Source organism: Rhamphochromis longiceps, linkage group LG1, assembly GCF_057381845.1.
Source record: "Rhamphochromis longiceps isolate RC_006_pf linkage group LG1, R_longiceps_female_GT1.1, whole genome shotgun sequence".
NCBI classification, from domain to species: Eukaryota; Metazoa; Chordata; class Actinopteri; order Cichliformes; family Cichlidae; genus Rhamphochromis; species Rhamphochromis longiceps.
Genome location: NC_140557.1, coordinates 41,095,528 through 41,116,294, shown reverse-complemented (window position 1 = coordinate 41,116,294; position 20,767 = coordinate 41,095,528). Strand labels below are relative to the sequence as shown.

General features: G+C 42.3%; 1 protein-coding gene across 1 annotated transcript; it reads right to left on the bottom strand.

The window, feature by feature from the left end:
• Positions 1–2,436: 2,436 nt before the first annotated feature.
• Positions 2,437–20,354, bottom strand: pole3 (polymerase (DNA directed), epsilon 3 (p17 subunit)). The gene is made up of 4 exons (XM_085409229.1): positions 19,961–20,354; positions 6,334–6,419; positions 4,236–4,354; positions 2,437–3,370 (listed from the first exon to the last, which is right to left on the bottom strand). The coding sequence occupies exons 1-4, from the start codon at positions 20,024–20,026 to the stop codon at positions 3,189–3,191; spliced, it is 453 nt and encodes a 150-aa protein (XP_085265355.1). The 5' UTR covers positions 20,027–20,354; the 3' UTR covers positions 2,437–3,188.
• Between the last annotated feature and the right edge of the window lie 413 nt (positions 20,355–20,767).

The window sequence follows — 20,767 nt, the reverse complement described above, 5'->3', positions numbered from 1 at the left end:
TTTACTACAATTAAGGTAAAACTACAATAAAAATTGGGTACTGTTCATTTCTTTGTAGAAGAGTAGTCTTTCTAAATGAACTCCATTGTGGTGCTAAAGTGTGGTTAGCGGCTCAGCTGCAGATTGAGAAAATCACAGTATAGTGGATTTTCTATACGTAAACCCAGAGAAAAACTTTTTAAATATTTCAGCTTTTATTTTGATGGTCAAATATATAACTGGGCCATGTGTTTGAGCATCCATCCATCCATCCATTTTCTTCCGCTTATCCGGGGCCGTGTTGCGGGGGCAGCAGCCCAAGCAGAAAAGCCCAGACCTCCCTCTCCCCAACCACCTCTTCCAGTTTATCGGGGGGAACACCAAGGCTTTCCCAGGCCAGCCGAGAGATATAATCTCTCCAGCGTGTCCTGGGTCTGCCCCGGTGGGACATGCCCGGAAAACCTCGCTCAGGAGGCGCCCAGGGGGCATCCTTGTCAGATGCCCAAACCACCTCAACTGGCTCCTTTCGATGTGGAGGATCAGCGGCTCTACTCTGAGCCCCTCCCGAACAGCCAAACTTCTCACCTGCTGAGAAGTGCATGTTCATTCTCAACTGGACATCAAGGTCAAGATGATCATTAAGGACCATATTCTCCTAAACCCAGCCTCTCTAACACAGTGCCATACCTAGTCAAAAGTATGGTAAAGATACAGATATTATATATGAAATGTAGTTATTAATAAAATATATTTAATAAAAACCAAGGCTGAAATTAATTCAGTTTATTATTATTTTCTCTGTAGGGTCTGTGTCTATAAAGGCCCTGAATGCTGTAATGTATACAATAAATGATGTGGAAATCATTTTCACAGAGTTCATAAAGTTATATTATTAAATCCCTGCTGATATTTTGGCTGATGTTTCCATTTTCAGTGGATTTCTGTGTGTAGGTTTCTTTGTTGACAACAACTTGGCCTTCTCTGGGAGATAAGGACACACTTCTTTTACTCCAGTTACACCGAATGACTTAACTAAAGTAACAGGTAAAATTAAATCTTCATCGTGCTCCTTAGATATATTACCTCCCTGTCCTGTCTGGGACTCTCACCAGCATCGACCCCACATTGCTATCTATCTTCAAGAGTTCACAGAGGCAAGGTCATGTTCCATCCTATTTTTAACATGCTGAGGCAACTCCACATTGAAGAAACTGAATTTTGATGCCAGCTCTGATTATCGGCCTATTTCAAAATTGTCATTTATAAGCAAATTATTAGAAAATTTTTTTAGAAAATCAGTTCAGATCTTTACTATAAAGATTAGCGATTTTTGACCCTTTTCACTCTGGATTTCAGAGGCAGCACTCCACTGAAACCACTCCTATAATGGCCTAGAATGATTTTTTTTAATGGAGGAAACTATTGACCACAAAATCCTACTTAATAGGCTTAAGGTTTTGGCTGGTGTATCTGGCAATGCCATAGACTGGTTTTCTTCCTACTTGTCTAATCGGACCATCTCTGTTAGAACCGACAGGTTCTCTAACATTGCCTCCCTACCCTGCGGGGTACCACAAGGGCGCCATTTTTTATTCAGTGTTTTCATAAAAGACATTTACTACTGCTAGAGAGAACATGCATCAGAACAAGTTAAAGCCTTTTGTCAACCCCACAATGGAAAATAGCTGAAAACAAAAACAGGTATCACTTTAACCAGCTCCTAATTGAATCAGTTCTGCACTCAGCTTTGCAGTCTTCAGCATGACTGAAATGCAGCCAGATGCTGCCGATTTTACATTTTCACTCTTTTCTTCAATGGTTCCTGACAACCTTGCATTTAAATCCACTCCCTCGTTTCTCTACCTGGCCTGTACATCTACACTTGCCGTATTCTGAACATCTGCACTGTTTCTGTCTTTCACAAAATGGTATGATCCCAGTCGGTCTTTGTATGCGATTGGCCGCATGGTGTGCCCATGTCACAGTAGAAATTGAAACATTAGACCAGATAACGTTTTTATTTTTTTCTATTGTCCAATTTTTAGCCCATGTTGTGGGCTAAAAAGTGGCTAGTGGCTGACATCCTTTAGGCTCAGAAGGTAGTGCAGGTCATCTACTAATCAGAGGGTTGGTGGAAGGTTGACCGCACACAGTCTGCATACTGAACATCTTTGTGCAAGGTATCAAGTTGCTCTCCGATGCATCCGTCAGAGTACGAATTTGCGTGAACGCTAGAAAACACTTGGAAAAAAGGAGGACAAATGCATGTATGAGTGGGAGAATAAGGCAAGTTGTATAAAGTGCTTTCAGTGCTCACATAGAGCAGGAAAGCACTATACAAAAGCCAGACTATTTACCATTTGGACATGCATTACCTGGTTAGAGACAGCCCCACCTTTGCTTTTTTTAGAAGCAGCCCAAGGTACCGGTTTTATCAAGACAAAGCTTGCAAGTATGCTTTTTATACAAATTTATTAAAAATCTTAGCAACTTGTATACAAGTCTACAAAAGTATAAATGGTTCAAAAACAACAAAACAACTAGTTTCTCTAGGTATAAAACCCAACAGCAGCTCACTGTCTCAATGCACCTCAGCTGTAGTTGTGGGATAAGCTGTAAACATGCATTTTTGTACCCAATATTAGTGACAACTTCAATCTCGCAGATTTAAATCCAAATGTTGCCAGAATCTGCCTTAAAGTTCCTATATGATAACACGTGTTCCAACTCTACTTTCAGAACTTTGGCTTAGGAGACTATGCAAAGAAATCAGTGATTTCATTTCATCTTTTCAATTCTTAACAGATAAAAGGTAACAGTTTTCAATTCTATTCATTGCAATTTAATATACATTTTTTGGGGAGACGTTTGAACAAGATGACATCTTTTAAACGTTTTATTTTGTCTGAAAACCAGACATATTCCCTTCATTGTCATGTAGAAAAACTGTCACATCAGGGAGCAGAATCAAATGTGCATTTTTTTTGTCTGTTATTCTTTTATCCAAAATTGGAGGTCACATGACATATCTAGACAGGTGACTTCTTTGTGCTTTGTGTTGCATGTTTTCAGGCTAGAAGTCACCCGTTTTCAGTTCACATTTCATTATCATTTGATACATGGTGACGCTGAGCTGCACGCACACATATCCCATTTGGCCAGGAATTATCTCAGAGTATGTGACGGAGTTCTCTGTGGGGAGAATGTTATCAGTTCTCCACCTCTTCCTCCTCCTCGGCTTCATTCTCGACCTCAGGCTCCTCTTCCATGCGCTCATCGTCGTCCTCTCCTTCCTCATCTCTGCTCTTATTATTCTCTGTGTCGACCTTCTTCTCTTTATCTTTCCGTTTCTGCTCAGACACCTTCTTTCCCTTCTGTCCTTGTTTATACACTGTTGACAAATGAAAAACACCTGCTGTTACTTGCAGTTAATTATATTTTACTTTAGGGCTGCGATGATTTGTTGACATAATTGATGATACTGACTAAAAAAAATAAATAAATACTTTTTTTTTTTTTTTTTTATAAAGGGTCAACATGTGATTTTAATGTTTAATGAGGAAATTAGCTTTCTCCAAAAGGTGGATGGGCAATAGGGTGAGGATTTCACTCATTGGTTAGGGGTTCAAGGTAGAGTTGCTACTTCTCCACATTGAAAGGAGCCCACTAAGCTCCAGATGGGCATGTCTTACCAGGAGGCGGCCCCAGCGTAGACCCGGGACACGCTGGAGAGATTACATCTATTAGTTATAGTGCATGCACCACACTACTTAGTCGCAATTTAACATCAGTGTGTTTTAAGTGTTTCCTTCTTCGTTGTCTGTCTGGGGATGTGTAAGGTTGATAATGCACAATGAGAGGTGCTGCATTGTTAAAAAGCATGATATACTATTGAAGAATGTGATAAATGGTTTAAAATGCCTCTGTTTAGAAAGTTTGGGGCAATAAATAAATATTAAAGTTAACTTACTATCAGAGTGTATATTAGCTTTAGAGTTGTCTGTTATTAGTTTTTGACATTTTCCATTAAACATTCTCAAATTTCACTTGATATCTGAGCGTCTCTCAGTTTTAGTCTGGCGAGTTTACTTTTTGTCCCACTCATTTAGAAACTAGTCACAAAAACATCCCTAATACAAACATTAGTGTTGTTTTCACAACTTCACAAGGAAATGAATAAAAGTCCTGATGTCACTGAACTTATTGTGGACTTATTAAAATATCTTTAAAAGCTGAGAGTATTTTCAAAGTTTCACCTTCCAAAGCTTCTCTGAGGGGCTCCAGGAACCTTTCGAACTCCATCTCCTCCATTGCAGCCAAGACGTCTCCTGCATTCAGAGTTTTTCGCTTGGCCTTCATAGCAAAATTATTTGCGCTGAGGAGAAGAAGAAAAAAAAAAAAAAAAGCAGGGGGGAAACAATAAAACATTTAAACTGAAGCAGTTGTTTGATTCAGTGTTTGTGAATTAACATTCACATCATAGCATTCTTAGCTTGCTGCTGTGCTGGAAATTAGAATAAAAATTGATTTTATTGTCGTGCCAAAAGCACAACAAAATTACATGCACTCTTGATAAACTTTTATTCTATGTATAAAAAAAAAATTTAAAAACAGAATTTCGAATAAATAAAGTACAAAAAATATATATATATATATTAGGGGTGCAACAATACTCGTATCGATATTGAACCGTTCGATACAGTGCTTTCGGTTCGGTACACATGTGTATCGAACAATACAAAATTTTTAATTTATTTTATCAACTTTTCTTCTGACGATGCTGTCTGTGTGGAGCGCTCAGTGGATCTGCGTTCGACTACTCCGCCTAGGCTGCACTGTCGAGCGCAGATCCACTGAGCGCAGGGCAAGCTAGCAAGACAGAAGCTAAGCTCGTTGCAACATGGCAAATTGAACCTCCCCCACCCTCATTCAGATCTGGCGTTTGGAACTATTTTGGTCTTCATGTGACGTATGACCCTGAAGATAAGCGCGTCATGGACTAAAGTAAAACAGTATGTTGGATGTGCCACGCAATGCTCAATTGGTCTCAACGTCCAGCCCCACGCACGATTTGCCGCGTTATGGCGCGTTAAGGTCATTTCAACGAGATTAACGCTGACAGCACTAGTGGGAACACAACGAATATGACTGCACATTTACGCCGACATCATCCTAGTGCAAAGACAAGTGGAAGCAGACAAAAACAACAAGCACGCATGCTACAAACTTTACCAGAGTCATTTAGACAGCCGTTAGCACAGGATTCTCCTTATGGGGACCTGATATGTTTAATATGCTGCTGAGAATATAGCCCAGAAGAAGCGTATAGTATAGCTTTTATTTTGGAAAGAGACATTTCTCTGTAATAAACTCTCTTTTCCAAAGATGAGTGATTTCTTGATCAGATAGATTTTTTTATTACTTTGTTGTTTCAGCAACATTAAATTTAAAAACTGTACTTTTGAGTTAAAATATATATTTATAATTTTAATAAATGACAAATTAAAAAGGCACGAACATTTTTTTGTATCGAAAAAATATCGAACCATGACACCAAAGTATCGAACCGAATTTTGTGTATCGTTGCACCCCTAATAAATATATGTGCATGTATGTCGGAGTCATTATAATTTAGGGCTGGGCGATATGAGGAAAATGCAACATCGCAATTTTTTTTGTGTGTGTGGCTATACCGCAAAACATGATATATTTCGTGATATGTCTTGAGCCCCAACACCCCCTGGGGGCAAAGGGGGTGAGCTGCAGTGTAAGCCTCAGTGAAGTCAGGTTTTTTTGTTTGTTTGTTTGTTCTTTTAAAGAAAATATCAGCATGTGTGGTCCACAGAAACCTCAGAGTCTCAGCTTCTTGCCGATAGGCGTTGTAGCTCATATGACAGCGGGTTTAAAGTTGTCTTTGGTGTGTGGGGAGATGTTCACATGCCGAGTTTAAAACAGTCTTAATTTTGCAGTGGATGACTTTTCAGCTGGTGGAATAATTTCGTGGTACTGCTACCTTTTGCGCCAATAATTTTACGGCATGTTTTGCAAATTACTGTACTTTGACATATTTTTCTCTATATAAATATATATAAACACGCATGCTCAGTGTTGGGCAGGGGGGTTATTGATGAATTCACAGCATGTGAGAGAAAATAAAAACTGACTTAAATGCAGACAGCTTAATATTTCCATGGCAACCTATACTCGATGATTATGTTTAAGCCATTTTAACCATCATACGTGGAAAAACTCGAGATACAGCAAGTATATTAGAAATATCGCCCGCCCCTATTATAGTTGCTAAAATAAATAAATAGTGGTCACATTATGTAAATGGGATTTATTAGTTCTTACCAGGAGGTGGCATATAACACAAACACACTGGCTGCTTGGGATATGGCTCTTCTTGCTTCTTTCGACACATTCACCCCATCTGGGAGCTGTTGAAAATAAACATTACAGAAGTGTTATCTCAAGGGTACACTACATACACATTATCAGAAAACACAGTCAGCCAACAAAGGCCCATAAGGGGTTGGCCAGTATTGCATTAAATTATTTTTTCATGAAGTAACAAGCAAATGAAGCTGCACCTGGAGACGATTCCAAGTGTTGAACTTATATTTGGTGGTTGTTCACCAAAACTCAATATCAGGTCCAACATTGAGCCTGACTGATACATCGGTCAATCAGTATCAATACCAGCCAATAAAGAAACAAGGGACAAGAGTAACATCATTTAACCTGGTTATAAGAGTCGATGTTACAAAATTTGCCCACCTGAGGGCACTTGGCATCTTCCCTGTTGGCAACACCTGTTTGAAACGCCATAAACATAACCAGCTGAGTCAGGCAGAGCATAATAATTCACAACCTTTTAGTCACAGCATAACCTGCTAAGCCTGCAATAATCATTTATCTTTTCTCCAACAACACAATCATAATTATTGATAGTCTAGTTCTATAAGTACAGTGGAACCCCGACTTACGAATACCCCGTTTCACAAAAAATTCAAGTTACAGGTACGAAGGCACTGAACGGCAATGTTCAGTGCCTTCGTAACTTGACTCTGATTTCGTTACTCGGGAAATCCGCTGGCTTTGATTGGCTGAGCTTACAATGCCTTCCGAATCATGTGACAATCCCTTGGCTTCCATACTTGCGCTTCGCTGTTGCACTTGAACGACGTATTGTTGTTCTAGTTAGCAATTAGCCTATTGTTCAGCATCAGTCAAAAAGGCACGATGGGTGCTTCGACTTACGAAAGGAACGAATTAATTTTGTAAATCGGGGTTCCACTGCAGTTCTGTCTCGAACTGTGCAATTCTTATCCATGCTTCTCTGCATTGATAATGCAACACATTTCTGACTGCTTTACTTTTTCGAGTGGTGACTGAAGTTACATAAGGGCGATCGCCATTGAACATAAAAACAAACAAACAAAAACAGAACGTAATGTAGCTTACATTCACAGGTGATGATGAATATGAAAATCAAAACAACTGGAATTTATCATAAATGCTTTCAAAAAAAGAAAGCATATATAGATGTCAATAACCTGCGTATGTGTACAAAGTTTTGTTGAGACTGGCCCATTAGGTTAGGAGATAATATACACAGAGACATATATGCTTACATATGCTATGCTTGTTACAGTAAGGTGTAATGATAGCAAACGTGGCCATTAGGACTCATTGTGGAGATGGAATCTATATACATTTATATCCCTCTATAATATTCCGGTACCAGATGTGCTTTCCAGTATTTGCCAAAAATGATCGGTCGGGTCAGCCGGTTTACTGATAATGAGGTTATTTGTGGTCTTATCTCCTCTTGCTTTTGAGCAGAACTGTATATCAGGCCACGACCAACATGTAAACTCATTCTTAGATGAGGGTTCCTCCTGTCACTATGGTCTATCAGCTGAGTCAAGCCGGTGAATATTCCTCCAGAGCTCAGACTGTACGGAAAATCTTCATGTAGGAAAAGAGGGAGAATGGGTGAAATTGGAAGGCAACTCAGGTACACAAACCTTAGAGACTGCTATAAGCTTAACAAGCTATAAGCTTGACTCACTTAAACATGAAATGAGGAACACTTGTGTACTGGGGCAAGGACCTGGAACTGACAGGGTTTGGTATTCCTTTTCATCTTGACCGTAAAGCAGAGACTACCAACAAGCAACTGTCTCTTAAGCCGCGCTGCAGGACGCACTGGATGACGCAGACTGGGACATGTTTCGGCGCAGCTCTGATGACATCAACATGTTTACGGAAGCGGTTGTGGGATTTATCGGGAAACTAGCGAACGACACAGCAGAAAGAACTATCATCCGAACGTTTCCCAACCAGAAGCCGTGGGTGGATAAAAACATCCGCGACGCTCTGAGATCACGCACCGCTGCCTACAATGAAGGGCTTGTCTCCGGTAATATGGACCTATACAAGGCTGCGTCCTACAACGTGCGCAGCGCGGTCCGAAAGGCAAAGCGGAGCTACGGGGAAAAACTAGAGTCACAGCTACGACAGTGCGACTCTAGGAGCCTGTGGAAAGGACTGCGGACTATAACGGACTATAAACGACCAGCTTCTTCAGTGATGAATGCCGATGCTTCACTGGCTGATGAGCTGAACACGTTTTATGCTCGCTTCGACGCCGCAGCAATTAAAACAACAAACGGCTGCGTGCGCTCGGAGTGCACCAGTGAAGAAAATGCATTCGTCATCACAGAGCATGCCATGAGGAACACCTTCAGGAGGGTGAACACCAGGAAGGCAGCAGGACCAGATGCAATCCCTGGCCGGGTCCTTAGAGCCTGCGCTGATCAACTAGCACCGGTGTTCACGGAGATCTTCAACCTCTCCCTGGCCCAAGCTGTGGTTCCCACGTGCTTCAAACGGTCCATTATTGTCCCTGTTCCAAAGAAACAACAGCCCGCTTGCCACAATGACTACCGTCCAGTAGCACTGACTTCAATTGTGATGAAGTGTTTTGAAAGACTGATGAGAGATCACATCACTTCTTCACTTCCTCCCACCATCGACTCACTTCAGTTTGCTTACCGGACTAATCGTTCCACAGACGATGCCATATCTCACCTGCTCCACACATCCCTGAGTCACCTGGACACTGGCAGAGGGAATTATGTTAGGATGCTGTTCGTGGACTACAGTTCAGCATTCAACACAATAATTCCCTCTAAGCTTTTCACCAAGTTGACGGATCTTGGACTCAGCTCATCACTGTGTCAGTGGATCCTCAACTTCCTCACAGACAGACCCCAATCAGTGAGGGTAGGAAAACAAGTCTCCCCCTCCATCTCACTCAGCACTGGAGTGCCTCAGGGCTGTGTTTTAAGCCCCCTGCTGTACTCACTGTACACTTATGACTGTGTAGCCACATCCGACACCACCTCCATTGTCAAGTTTGCTGACGACACTGCTGTTGTGGGCCTGATCTCCAACAACATCGAGACGGCCTACCTGGAGGAGATTAGGAACCTGGAGACCTGGTGCAGGAGAATAACCTCCTCCTAAACATCAGCAAGACTAAGGAGCTGATCGTGGACTTCACTACAAAGCAGGCGAGGAATTACAAACCCCTCATCATCAGTGGCACGCCAGTGGAGAGAGTGGACAGTTTCCGATACCTGGGTGTCCACATCACTCAGGACCTGTCATGGTCCTGTCACATCAACACCCTGGTTAAGAAAGCCCGTCAGCGTCTCTTCTTCCTCGGAAGACTTAGAGACTTCCATCTGCCACTGAAGGTGCTCAAGAACTTCTACTCCTGCACCATCGAGAGCGTCCTGACGTCAAACATCTGCACCTGGTTTGGGAACAGCACCAAGCAGGACAGACGAGATCTGCAAAGGGTGGTGCGCTCGGCAGAACGCATCATTCAATCAGAGCTCCCTGACCTGCTGTCCATCTACACCAAGCGGTGCAAGTCCAAAGCTAGGAAGATTATGATGGACCTCTCCCATCCCAACAATGGACTCTTCTCACTGTTGAGGTCTGGGAAGCGCTTCCGCTCCCTTAAGGCCAAAACAGAGAGAATGAAGAGGAGCTTCTTCCCCCAGGCTATTCGGGGCCTGAACCAGGTGTAGGACTGGACTCTCCCACACACGTCACTATAAGACTGGACTCTCACACACGTCACCACACGCATCACCACACATTTCCTATAATCCTATAATTCCTATAATTTATAATCCTTATCTTTATAATCTCTTCTGCTATTTGCACATTCTTTACTGTAAATTCCTAAGTTAATTTGTAAATTTTTGTAGTAAATTGTAAATATTATAAAACTTTTCTTCTGTCATTTAATGGTCGGGCATTGTACAGCTACAAGCATTTCACCCCCATGTCATACTGTGTATGGTTGTGTGTGTGTGACAAATAAAATTTGAATTTGAATTTGAAAGTAGTAAGTGGCTTTATGTTTTTATTCCAACTGCACTGAAACACAAAAATCCAGCTGTTAGTTGTAATGTTTGGGTGTGTAAAGCACTTTAAATGGGGCCCGTGTCATGGAGAGCCTGTCTGAATCGGGTGACAGGTCGTTCCCTGGACCAACAAGCTGGAGACTGATTTACACACAGCGTAGTGAGGAAAACCTAAAGTGTTGGACTCCAAATTGTCTGTCTGGTGACTGGGCTCTCCGCTGTTCTCATTTATAATGCGTTTTACAAATCCTAACAGCTGGATTTTCCCATGTGAGTGCAGCTAGCTAAACAACAACATCGCTAACATAAACTAATTTAAGTCTGTTAGCTGCAAACAACCAACCCAGTAATGTCAAGTTCTGTAATGACAAGCTGATGTGTTCTAAAAACTTTAAGCACTTGTGTCTTAAATCCAGCTTCACAGGCAGCACTACATCTATGTCTGTTTTTGAGAGCAAGGCTCCATAGTGTCAATCATCTCTAATTTCAGAGGGTTAAAGCTGGTGGTCCCGATGCCATTTGTGGGCATAAATTAGGGCTGTGCGATATGACCAAAACCTCATATCCCGATATAAGACCTCTATCGTCCGATAACGATATAAATCACAAAAATGTAACATTTTCTGTAAATTCTGTGAATCGCGGGCAGCTCGACTTGCGTGAAGTGTTTCCAGCTGTGCGTCATGTAGCTGGAGTCAAGTGTTTTAACCGATGAATGAAACGATACATTTTTAGACATAAGTTGTAACTGCCGCCGTTTTCTTTGTGAGTATTTATTACACGGCGTGCTGCGGGGAGAAGCCTGTTCTAACGTTTGAGTCTAAGGTTTATTTTTTAGCACCTGGCGGCTCTTTTTTACTTCTCATCCGTAAACAATCTGCTCTTTCACGTGATTCAGTTTATTTTGAAAAGTCTCAACAGGATCTTGAGCTTTATTGTGAAAGGTTTATGTGGAACATAAACAAGCGGACACCCGATGCTGTTACCGTCGTTGTTGCTAACCACAACGCATAAAAACAAGCGCTTGTCTGTCAGTAGTGTGGTTATATTAAATATAAGAGAAAGAGAGAACTTTAAGAAATGAATACAGCCACTACAGTGTCCATCAGAACCATGAAAAAATATTGCTGTAAACAGTTTATTTTGCAACACCACGAATCAAACGATAGCGTAAAATGAAATAGACGTTTTTATATCGTCATCCGATATATATCGAACAGCCCTAGCACACATTGCATCATTATGCTGACCAGCTTAGTGCGGTCAGCATTTTATTTCCCCAAGCGGCCTCGGACCCGTGGATGTGGTGTAGACCAGCGGTCCCCAACCCCCGGGCCTCGGCCCGGTACCGGGCCGTGAGCTTTGAGGCTCAGGTGTGAAATGTATGGTTTTCAGGGTTTTTGTCGGTTTTCAGCGTTATTTTGTTATCGTTTTTATCAATAACTCTGTTTTCCTGGGTCTTTTCACGTGTGTTATGAATAAATCTTTTTTTCCCAGTACCGGTACTGGTTTTATTTTGTTGTATTTATCCGCGACACCTTAAAGGCCGGTCCGTGAAAATAATGTCGGGCATAAACCGGTCCGTGGCACAAAAAAGGTTGGAGACCGCTGGTGTAGACCACAGAAATCTTTGCACGCTTAACCGAGCCGGAGCATCTGATGTTAGAATCTACACCCTTCAAATGGCTCTACTAAATGTAAGATCTTTAGCAAACAAGACATTTGTATTAAATGACTTCCTAAAGTCCCAACAGCTGGACTTTCTGTTTCTGACAGAAACATGGCTTCAACCCGGTGAGTCTGTAGCTTTTTCGGAACTGGTTCCTCCTGATTGCTCATTTTTCAGCCTCCCTCGGTCCTCTGGTAGGGGGTTGGCTTGTTCAATGCTCGATTTCATTGCCATCACACATTACAGCACGATTCATTTTCTAGTTTTGATCTCCAGCTCTTTGAGTTACACCTGAGCTCTGCTGCGCCTTTGTGTGCCCTCATATATCGTCCTCCCAAGTTTAATAAGGATTTTATCAAAGAGTTTTCAGATTTTATGGCTGGAATTGTTCTTGAATTCGACAGTTTTTTAATCCTTGGTGATTTTAACATCCATGTCTGCTGTGACTCTAAACTTCTGGTCAAGGACTTTTTAAATATTATTGACGCTTTTAAATTGACCCAGTGGGTTACTGGTCCCATGCATGAAAAAGGTCACACACTAGACTTGGCGCTTTCCCACGGACTGTATGTGTGCGTCACGGAAATATCTGAGTTGGGAAGACACAAATGCATGGACAAGAACCTCTGCAGTGTCTGATTCTGGCTATGTTCCTCAAATGATAAAAGGCGGTCTTTGTTATCTCTTTTACATGAGATTCAAAGGAGAGCACCATATCGAACCACACACCCAAGTTTTTACCTTGTTCCTGCAATTTATGGCACTGTCATCAATTTTCAAGATGAAATTTTGGGACAAGTGCTGAAATTTGTGTGGCCCAATGACCATCAACTCTGTCTTATCAGTATTTAGGAGCAAGAAATTATCCGATAACCAGCCCTTAATTGCAGATAAACAACATTCTAGTTTAGAGACTTCAGCACAATTTCCAATGGTTAGAGGGACATAAAGCTGCAGGTCATCAGCGTAACAATGAAAGGTTACATTAAAAGAACGTAAAAGAACACCAAGAGGCAGCAGGTACATAGAAAACAGCAATGGTCCAAGTACGGACCCCATGCCTCACTGCACAAGTCTCTGAGAGATCATTTTTCAAGCAACAGTCTGAGACCTCCCAGACAGGTAAGATCTCAGCTATGATAAAACATTTCCTGTAATTCCAATAAAATGTTCTAGCCTATTCAATAAAATCCAGTGATCCACAGTGTCAAACGCAGCACTTAGATCCAGCAGTAATAAAACTGAAGTGCGATCATTGTCTGCATTAACCAGCAGATCATTTACCACTTTGACTAAAGCTGTTTCTGTGGAGTGATTTGGTCTAAAGGCAGACTGACATGGTTCAAACAGATTGTTAGTTGACAGATGCTCAGTGAGCTGCTTAAAAACCACTTTTTCAAAGATTTTAGACAAAAAAGACAGATGTGAGATGGGTCTATAGTTTGCGACCATGTCAACATCCAGTCCAGGCTTTTTCAAGATCGGCACTACCACAGCCGATTTAAAACATTCAGGAAAGACTCCAGTCGTCAATGAAGTATTTAAAAGAAACAGAATGTAGGGTCCTAATGCTGACCACAGTTCCTTTATAACCCAGGCTGGTAGAGGATCCAAAGAACAGGTTGTACATCGAACTGCTTTTACAACCTTAGTTAATCCAGACAGAGAAATAACCTTGAAGTCAGAGAACAGTTTATCAGCACCAACAGGCAAAGCAGCTGAGTAGTCTAATGAACACCTAGAGTGAGTAATACGATTTCTAAGTGTTTCAGCCCTGTCTCTGAAAAATGTAAGAAAGTCATAAGCTATCAAATTAGAACAGCAGAGAGTTGACTTACTCTCTTTAATTTGCACACTGTTGAAAATGAGTTTTGAGTTAGGTTTATGGCTCATGATGAGATTTGAGAAATAATTTGCTTTCGCTGTCAACATCGCTGATTGAAGAGAAGACAATGAGTCCTTCCAAGCCTGGAGAAATACTTCTAGTCTGGAAGATCTCCAGTGACGCTCGGCTTTTCTGCAATTTCTTCTCAAGGTCAAGAGCTCCTCATTTAACCAAGGCTTAGGGTTCCTTTTTGAACATTTCAACACAGTCCAGTAGTTCAAGAAGTGCATTATTAAGATTGGCAGTCAAGGTGTCCACACATAACTCCTGGGTAAAAATAGGGTCCAACACATCAGGTAGATGTAATTTAACTCCAAGCAATGTTTTGGGGCTAATATTACGAGATGATCTGAGGGGCAATCTTCCCCTCTCAGAAGCTGGAGATTTAGGGATTAAAATATCAAATAAAATTGCGGAGTGGTCTAGAATAGGTAAAACACAATTTTCAGTCATTGATACATTCAGCCCGTAGCCCAAGACAAGGTCTAGAGTGTGGCCCTTGCATGTTGGCCCAGACACAAATTGTGTGAAGTTTAAGAGAGCTAATTTAACTCTCTGTCCATCCGTGGCAGCAGGCAGTATTTGTAGGTTGTTCATATTTGCTCCACCTCCCCTCGTATCCCGTCAGCATGGCGACCAATAAAGCAGCCTCAGGTGAGCGTGCTCCGATGACGTCGGGTAAATAGGAAGAAGGCAGCGCTGTTTGAGGCCAAAATAAAGTCCTAAACAGCCACGGTCACCGATGGTAAGGACCCACCGCATCCAATTTCTGACCCAAACACGCTTCCCAGAGCTAAATTTGCTGTTGTTGTAAACTGTTTTTTGCAACTTTTTTGTATTTAAAGTTTTGAGGAATAAACCTCTTAAATTTCTCCAAGTAGAAATATATGTAAAAAAACAAAAACGATTTTCAATTTTTTTGTAGTTTATTGCAACTTTTTTGCAATTTATGTAGTTACTATGGACATAATGCATACATATTATTAAAATATGGGCTATAACAGTTGTATTGATGTATAGCAACTTGAAATGCTCCCAAAAATGGCACTACAACATGTAAAAATATAAAGTAAGCTCTGGCGGACTTGGTTCTATGGTAGGTCTTAAAGGGTTAAGCAGCGTCTGTCGCTCATATACCAACAGGGAGTGGGTTTTTAAAACTAGCAGGGACACCACTAAGAACATAAAACATAAACGTTGCAGAACCGAGAGACGGCGTGCCATGACATCTGGTGCCATCAAAAACTGCAAAGACACAGTTTGTCTCAAACTTCGTGTCAGTAAACAGTCACACGCCTCAGGTACTTTTTAATGTCCTTAATCTTTTTTCTTAGTTCACGTGATAATGTTGGAGTCATTTCTTCACCAAGTATTTGTGATGATTTTTTTTAGCATTTTTTACGACAAGAGTCTATCTATTAGGGCCCTTGTCTCGTCAACTGCTACCTCAGATCCTAGTCTTTCTCCTATGTGCCCAGCTGTCTTAGAGCAGTTTGAGCCAGTCTCCCTTAATGACTTGACTGAGGTAGTTAGTAACCTAAGATCATCACACTGCCCCTCTGATTGTCTCCCCCCAAGCTTGCTTAAAAACACGTTTAATACTGTTGGGCCTTTTATCCTGAGATTAATTAATACGTCCCTTGCTACGGGCTGTGTCCTATCATGCTTTAAACAAGCTATAGTTCAGCCTCTTCTTAAAAAACATAACCTGGACCCAACTGTCCAATTACAGGCCAATCTCAAAGCTTCCTTTCCTGTCTAAAGTTTTGGAGAAAGTGGTCTACTTACAGTTGCAGGCCCACCTTGATTTTAACAAGAACTCTGAAAATGCCTCTGTTTAGAACTCTGGAAAAAAAAGCAGGGTCAAACTAGGGCTGGGCGATATGGCCTAAAATTCATATCGCGATATAATTTGAAGCATTTGCGGTAACGATATATATCACGATATATTCTTTTCTTCTGTATAACTTATTATTTTCCACACTATAAGGCACACTAAAACTTGAATTTTCTCAAAAATCTAGAGTGTGCCTTATGTATGAATTCTGGTTGTGCTTACTGACCTCGAACCGATTTTGGCTGCAGAAATCTGTTAAAAAATGTTTTAGTACAACTTTGGTAAGCCGCACTGCTTGATGGATTGTCAGAGCATTACGGCTGCCGTAGTGAGGAGCTTCGCGAAGTAATCTGGGTCCAAACCTCCGTCCCTTCAGGTCCCAAAGTCAAACGAACACTGAGAGTTAAAAACGGTCTAAATTCTTTCATCTTTAATAAAATCATCAGCATTGCTGACTAATTAAACTAATTCAAACGTACAGCTCTGCTACCACTTCTGACATAAATGAAGACAGAAAACTAAACAGCAGTGACGTTTGTAGGGTTACTGAAGTTGGACTACCTGGTATATAATGTTGTGCTATGGGATTGCTAGTGACACAGCTATGTTAGCATAACATTAGCACAGTGAAGCTGGAGGATGAACGCCAACTTTTTTTCCACTCATTAAAAGTTAACGTGAGGGATTCTGGTGGTCAGGGACAAATGCAATCGCATAGCAGGATGCTATACACGGGCCAAACGTCAGTCAGGAGAACAGCTGAGATAATCCATCCACAATACGAGGTTAGTTATTAATATACTGCAACAACATGGGAACAGAGCAGCTGCGAGACAATTCAACATTAATGAATCAATGTTAAATGTTACGGAAGTGGAGGAAGCGCAGTTTTTGGCTTTCCCCATATTTCAAAAGTGCTTCATCTCTTTGCAGATGATAATGGTTGTAGCCGCTGCGATGCTTTTGACCAAAACAGGCGCAGCTTGATAGGGCTGAACGATATATCGCATTTGCGATAATATCGCGACATGATCAAGTGCAATTTTCTAACCGCAAAGGCTGCGATTATACTCTGGACATGTCCAAATTCATGGGCTGCATCCTCCTGAGGCCGCATTTGTAGACCGATTACGTCACAGCGACGTGCCGAAGGCTGTCCAAATTACTACCATATCCCAGAATTCATAGCGCGGCCCAGCCAAACTCCAGTTTCCAACAATGGCGGCCGCTACTAAGTTTTAAAATTACTCATACTAATCTTTCTGGGTCACAAAATAAACTTTTAACATATTTTCAGGCGAGAAAGTAGTTGTGTAAACATCGAATATCTGCTCGGTTTATCAAGATATCCCATATTTGCAAAAGTGCTTCGACGTTTTCAGAGGCGTCTGCTACCCACCAGCTCGACAGCTAGCCGGGAGCTCGAGGGTTACTGATGCGGCCGAGAACGGCACAACTCCCGGCACATCATTTTCAGATCACCGCGGAGTTTCGCTGCTCGGGTTAAACGTGATATATAAGTCACTTAGACAACCTAAAAATGTTATTGTTGGGCTTTTTTCAGTGTTTTGTTTGTTCGTGAGTAAATCGGTTTGGCTGAGATTAAAGTTATTAGATTAGATAAAATAAAACTTTATTAATCCCCCGGGTGGGTTCCTCCTTGGTTTTCACACAGCTGACTAAACGTCAAACAGAAAACTTATTAAACAGAAGTATGAGACAGTCGAGAATTTACACCAGTGTCTGGTTATATTTTAGATAGCAAGAAGCAGATGGCCGAGTTTATTAAACTCCACCGAGACAGCGGTGACGCTAATCAGAACTAGCCTTCTATTCATTCACTCTCGCATTCATACACTGGTGGAGGCAAGCTACGGTTGTAGCCACAGCTGCCCTGGGGCAGACTGACAGAAGCGAGGCTGCCATATCGCGCCATCGGCCCCTCTGGCCAGCACCAGTAGGCAAGTAGGGTAAAGTGTCTTGCCCAAGGACACAACGACCAGGACAGAGAGCCCAGGGATCGAACCGGCGACCTTCCGGTTACAGATACGCTTCCCAACCCCCTGAGCCACGGTCGCCCGTCGTATTGTGGATGGATTATCTCAGTTGTTCTCCTGGCTGAAGTTTGGTCCTTTTACAGCATCCTGCCATACGATTACATTTGTTCCTGACCACCGAGAACACTCACGTTAACTTTTATCCAGTGGAAAAAAAGTTAGCTTGTTTATATTATGCTAACATAGCTGTGTCGCTAGCGGTCACGTAGCACATCATTATATACCAGCTAGCCCAACTTCAGTAACCCTACAAACGTCACTGCTGTTTAGTTTTCCGTCTTCGTTTATGCTGGAAGTGATAACAGAGCTGTACGTTTTAATTTGTTTCCAAAACCCCGCAGTCAGGACATGCTATATTGTATTTAGATAGAAGCTAGCGAGCTAACTCCCTGCTAACTTCTAACTCCGTTAAATGTCATAAATTCCGTTTTCATGGATGCCTGGATGTTAAACTCAATTGTTACACCTGGTAGAGCAGAACGCTGATCATTTTATTAAAGATGAAAGACTTTAGACAGTTTTTCAACTCTAAGTAATGCCATAGTGATCGTTTGATATATGGACCTGCAGCGGAGTTTAGACCCAGACACGGCTAGTGACGTCAGACTGAATGAACAACCGGATACCGCTCTATCGTTGGCCAAATTTATATAGTTTCTATCGTATATATTAATGGATTGGATTTTTTATATAGCGCTTTTCAAGGCACCCAAAGCGCTTTACAATGCCACTATTCATTCACTCTCACATTCATACACTGGTGGAGGCAGCTACGGTTGTAGCCACAGCTGCCCTGGGGCAGACTGACAGAAGCGAGGCTGCCATATCGCGCCATCGGCCCCTCTGGCCAACACCAGTAAGCAGCAGGGTAAAGTGTCTTGCCCAAGGACACAACAACCAGGACAGAGAGCCCGGGGATCGAACCGGCGACCTTCCGGTTACAGATACGCTTCCCAACCCCCTGAGCCACGGTCGCCGATATTGTTTATATCGCCCACCCCTAGGTCAGACCATCCCCAGCTCTTATTACGCTGCCTTGACGACATCAAACATTGGATGTCCTGCAGGATTGTGTGGAGCTTTGGTTCACCCCAGTGCTGTGTTCATCTGGCTTTTTTAACTCACATGAGTCACTCTGAAGGGGCACACAAACTGCAGCAGCGCTGCACTGAGGAAACAAGCTACATTCGCTTATTTTGTGCAGAATACTGTGGGGCGTTATAGTATATTGATCAGCAGCTGCCCGCATTAACTTTCACCAGTTAATGTAGTTGTGTTTTCTGAATCAGCAGGTGTTGTTAAGCAGGTGAACAGGATTTCCGGTGTTCCAGATTATCTGGCGTCGCGAATTAACTGGTGAGGTAGACTTTGTTTTCAGGAGCCGCTACCGACAACCCAGCAAATAAACACTAAATAGTTCATCTGTGACATTTGTGAGGTTACCTCAAACACAGTCCGTCCTGTTGCTCGTGAACAACAAGATATTTAAAAATGTTGCGAGTTTACCTGGTGATATTCTCGTGCACGAGGCGACCGCGAAAACAGCAAACAAATAAACGTCACCACGCCGATGCTGTTCACAAGACAGCAAGAGTAAACGATCTGGAGAATCTCGTCTTCGTTATAGTTTCCCTCGTGCGTTTTATTACTCAGATTTCAGCGTTTTCGCTTCACAACTAAAGCGTGCAGTTTGTGTGTACTCAAATGCTGGTTTGTCGGTAGCGGCTCCTGAAAAGCAAGTCTGCCACACGTCTGTTCGACCGTCACCAGTTAATTCGCGACGCCAGATAATCTGGAACACCGGCGAGCTGATCGATGGTGTCGTGAGGGAAATGTCACCACGTTATTTATGTTACAGAAAGACAGCGAACGGAACATCTGAAAAACGGAGAGTGGAATACGTAAACAAATCTAATCGGTTAACGTAAAAAAAACAGTTAACCTGGGTCACCGGCGACCTCCCAGAATTGCGTCGTGTATTTGTTTAGCGTATTTAACCATCCCCGGCGTGTATAAAACACACAAAAAGACCAACCGCGCGCGACATTGTGACTGCTACCGTGTTTCGATGTTCACACTCACCGCTTCCTTGATGATGCGGGTGATTACCGCGTTGGGAAGGTTCAGGTCTTCTGGCCTCTCTGCCATTGTTCTCACTGTTTAATGTGCATTTATCTGGGCCCGTTGTATGTGCGCCGCTGTTTCCGCCGTCCTAGGAGAACAGGTTTAGCCGTTATCGTTGCTAAAAGGCTGTTACCGCTGAGCTAACCGATTAGCGTCGTTGACAATGCTGTGTGCGTGGAGTTCCTCAGTTAAGCAAGCCAACGTTAAAACTCTCTCCGTTTCGTACGTTATATGAAGACACTGATATTTTATCTGGTAAGTCTGAAAGGTTAAACTACAAACTCCGGTTGAAGTTGTACGCGTTCACGTCAGAGCCGACTTGTTTTCAGACATTTCCCGCGAATCTTCCAACTACCACGAAGCTCCTACGTCAGCAATAAACTTCGACCTCTGACCTTCTTGTGACGTATGTCCGCTGTTGACCATTGACTGACATCTGATAAAAGATCAGCAAGATGACTGAAATACTTTAAGTTCACTCTGTAAGTTACCTAACATTAACAGGTATTTCAACTACCTCAGGCTCCCAATGTTACTGTTCAATATTTGGGCAGGGATAGCTCAGTAGGTAAAGTGGTCGCCCCATGATCGGAAGGTCGGCGGTTCGAATCCACTTAACGGCTACCCTGAGGTACCCCTGAACTCGACCGAAACCGTCCTACACACTGCTCCCCGGGCGCCTGCTTAGTGGGCTGCCCACTGCTTCACTGAGTGAATGGGTCAAATGCAGAGAAAAACAAGTAATTTCCCCATGGGGATCAATAA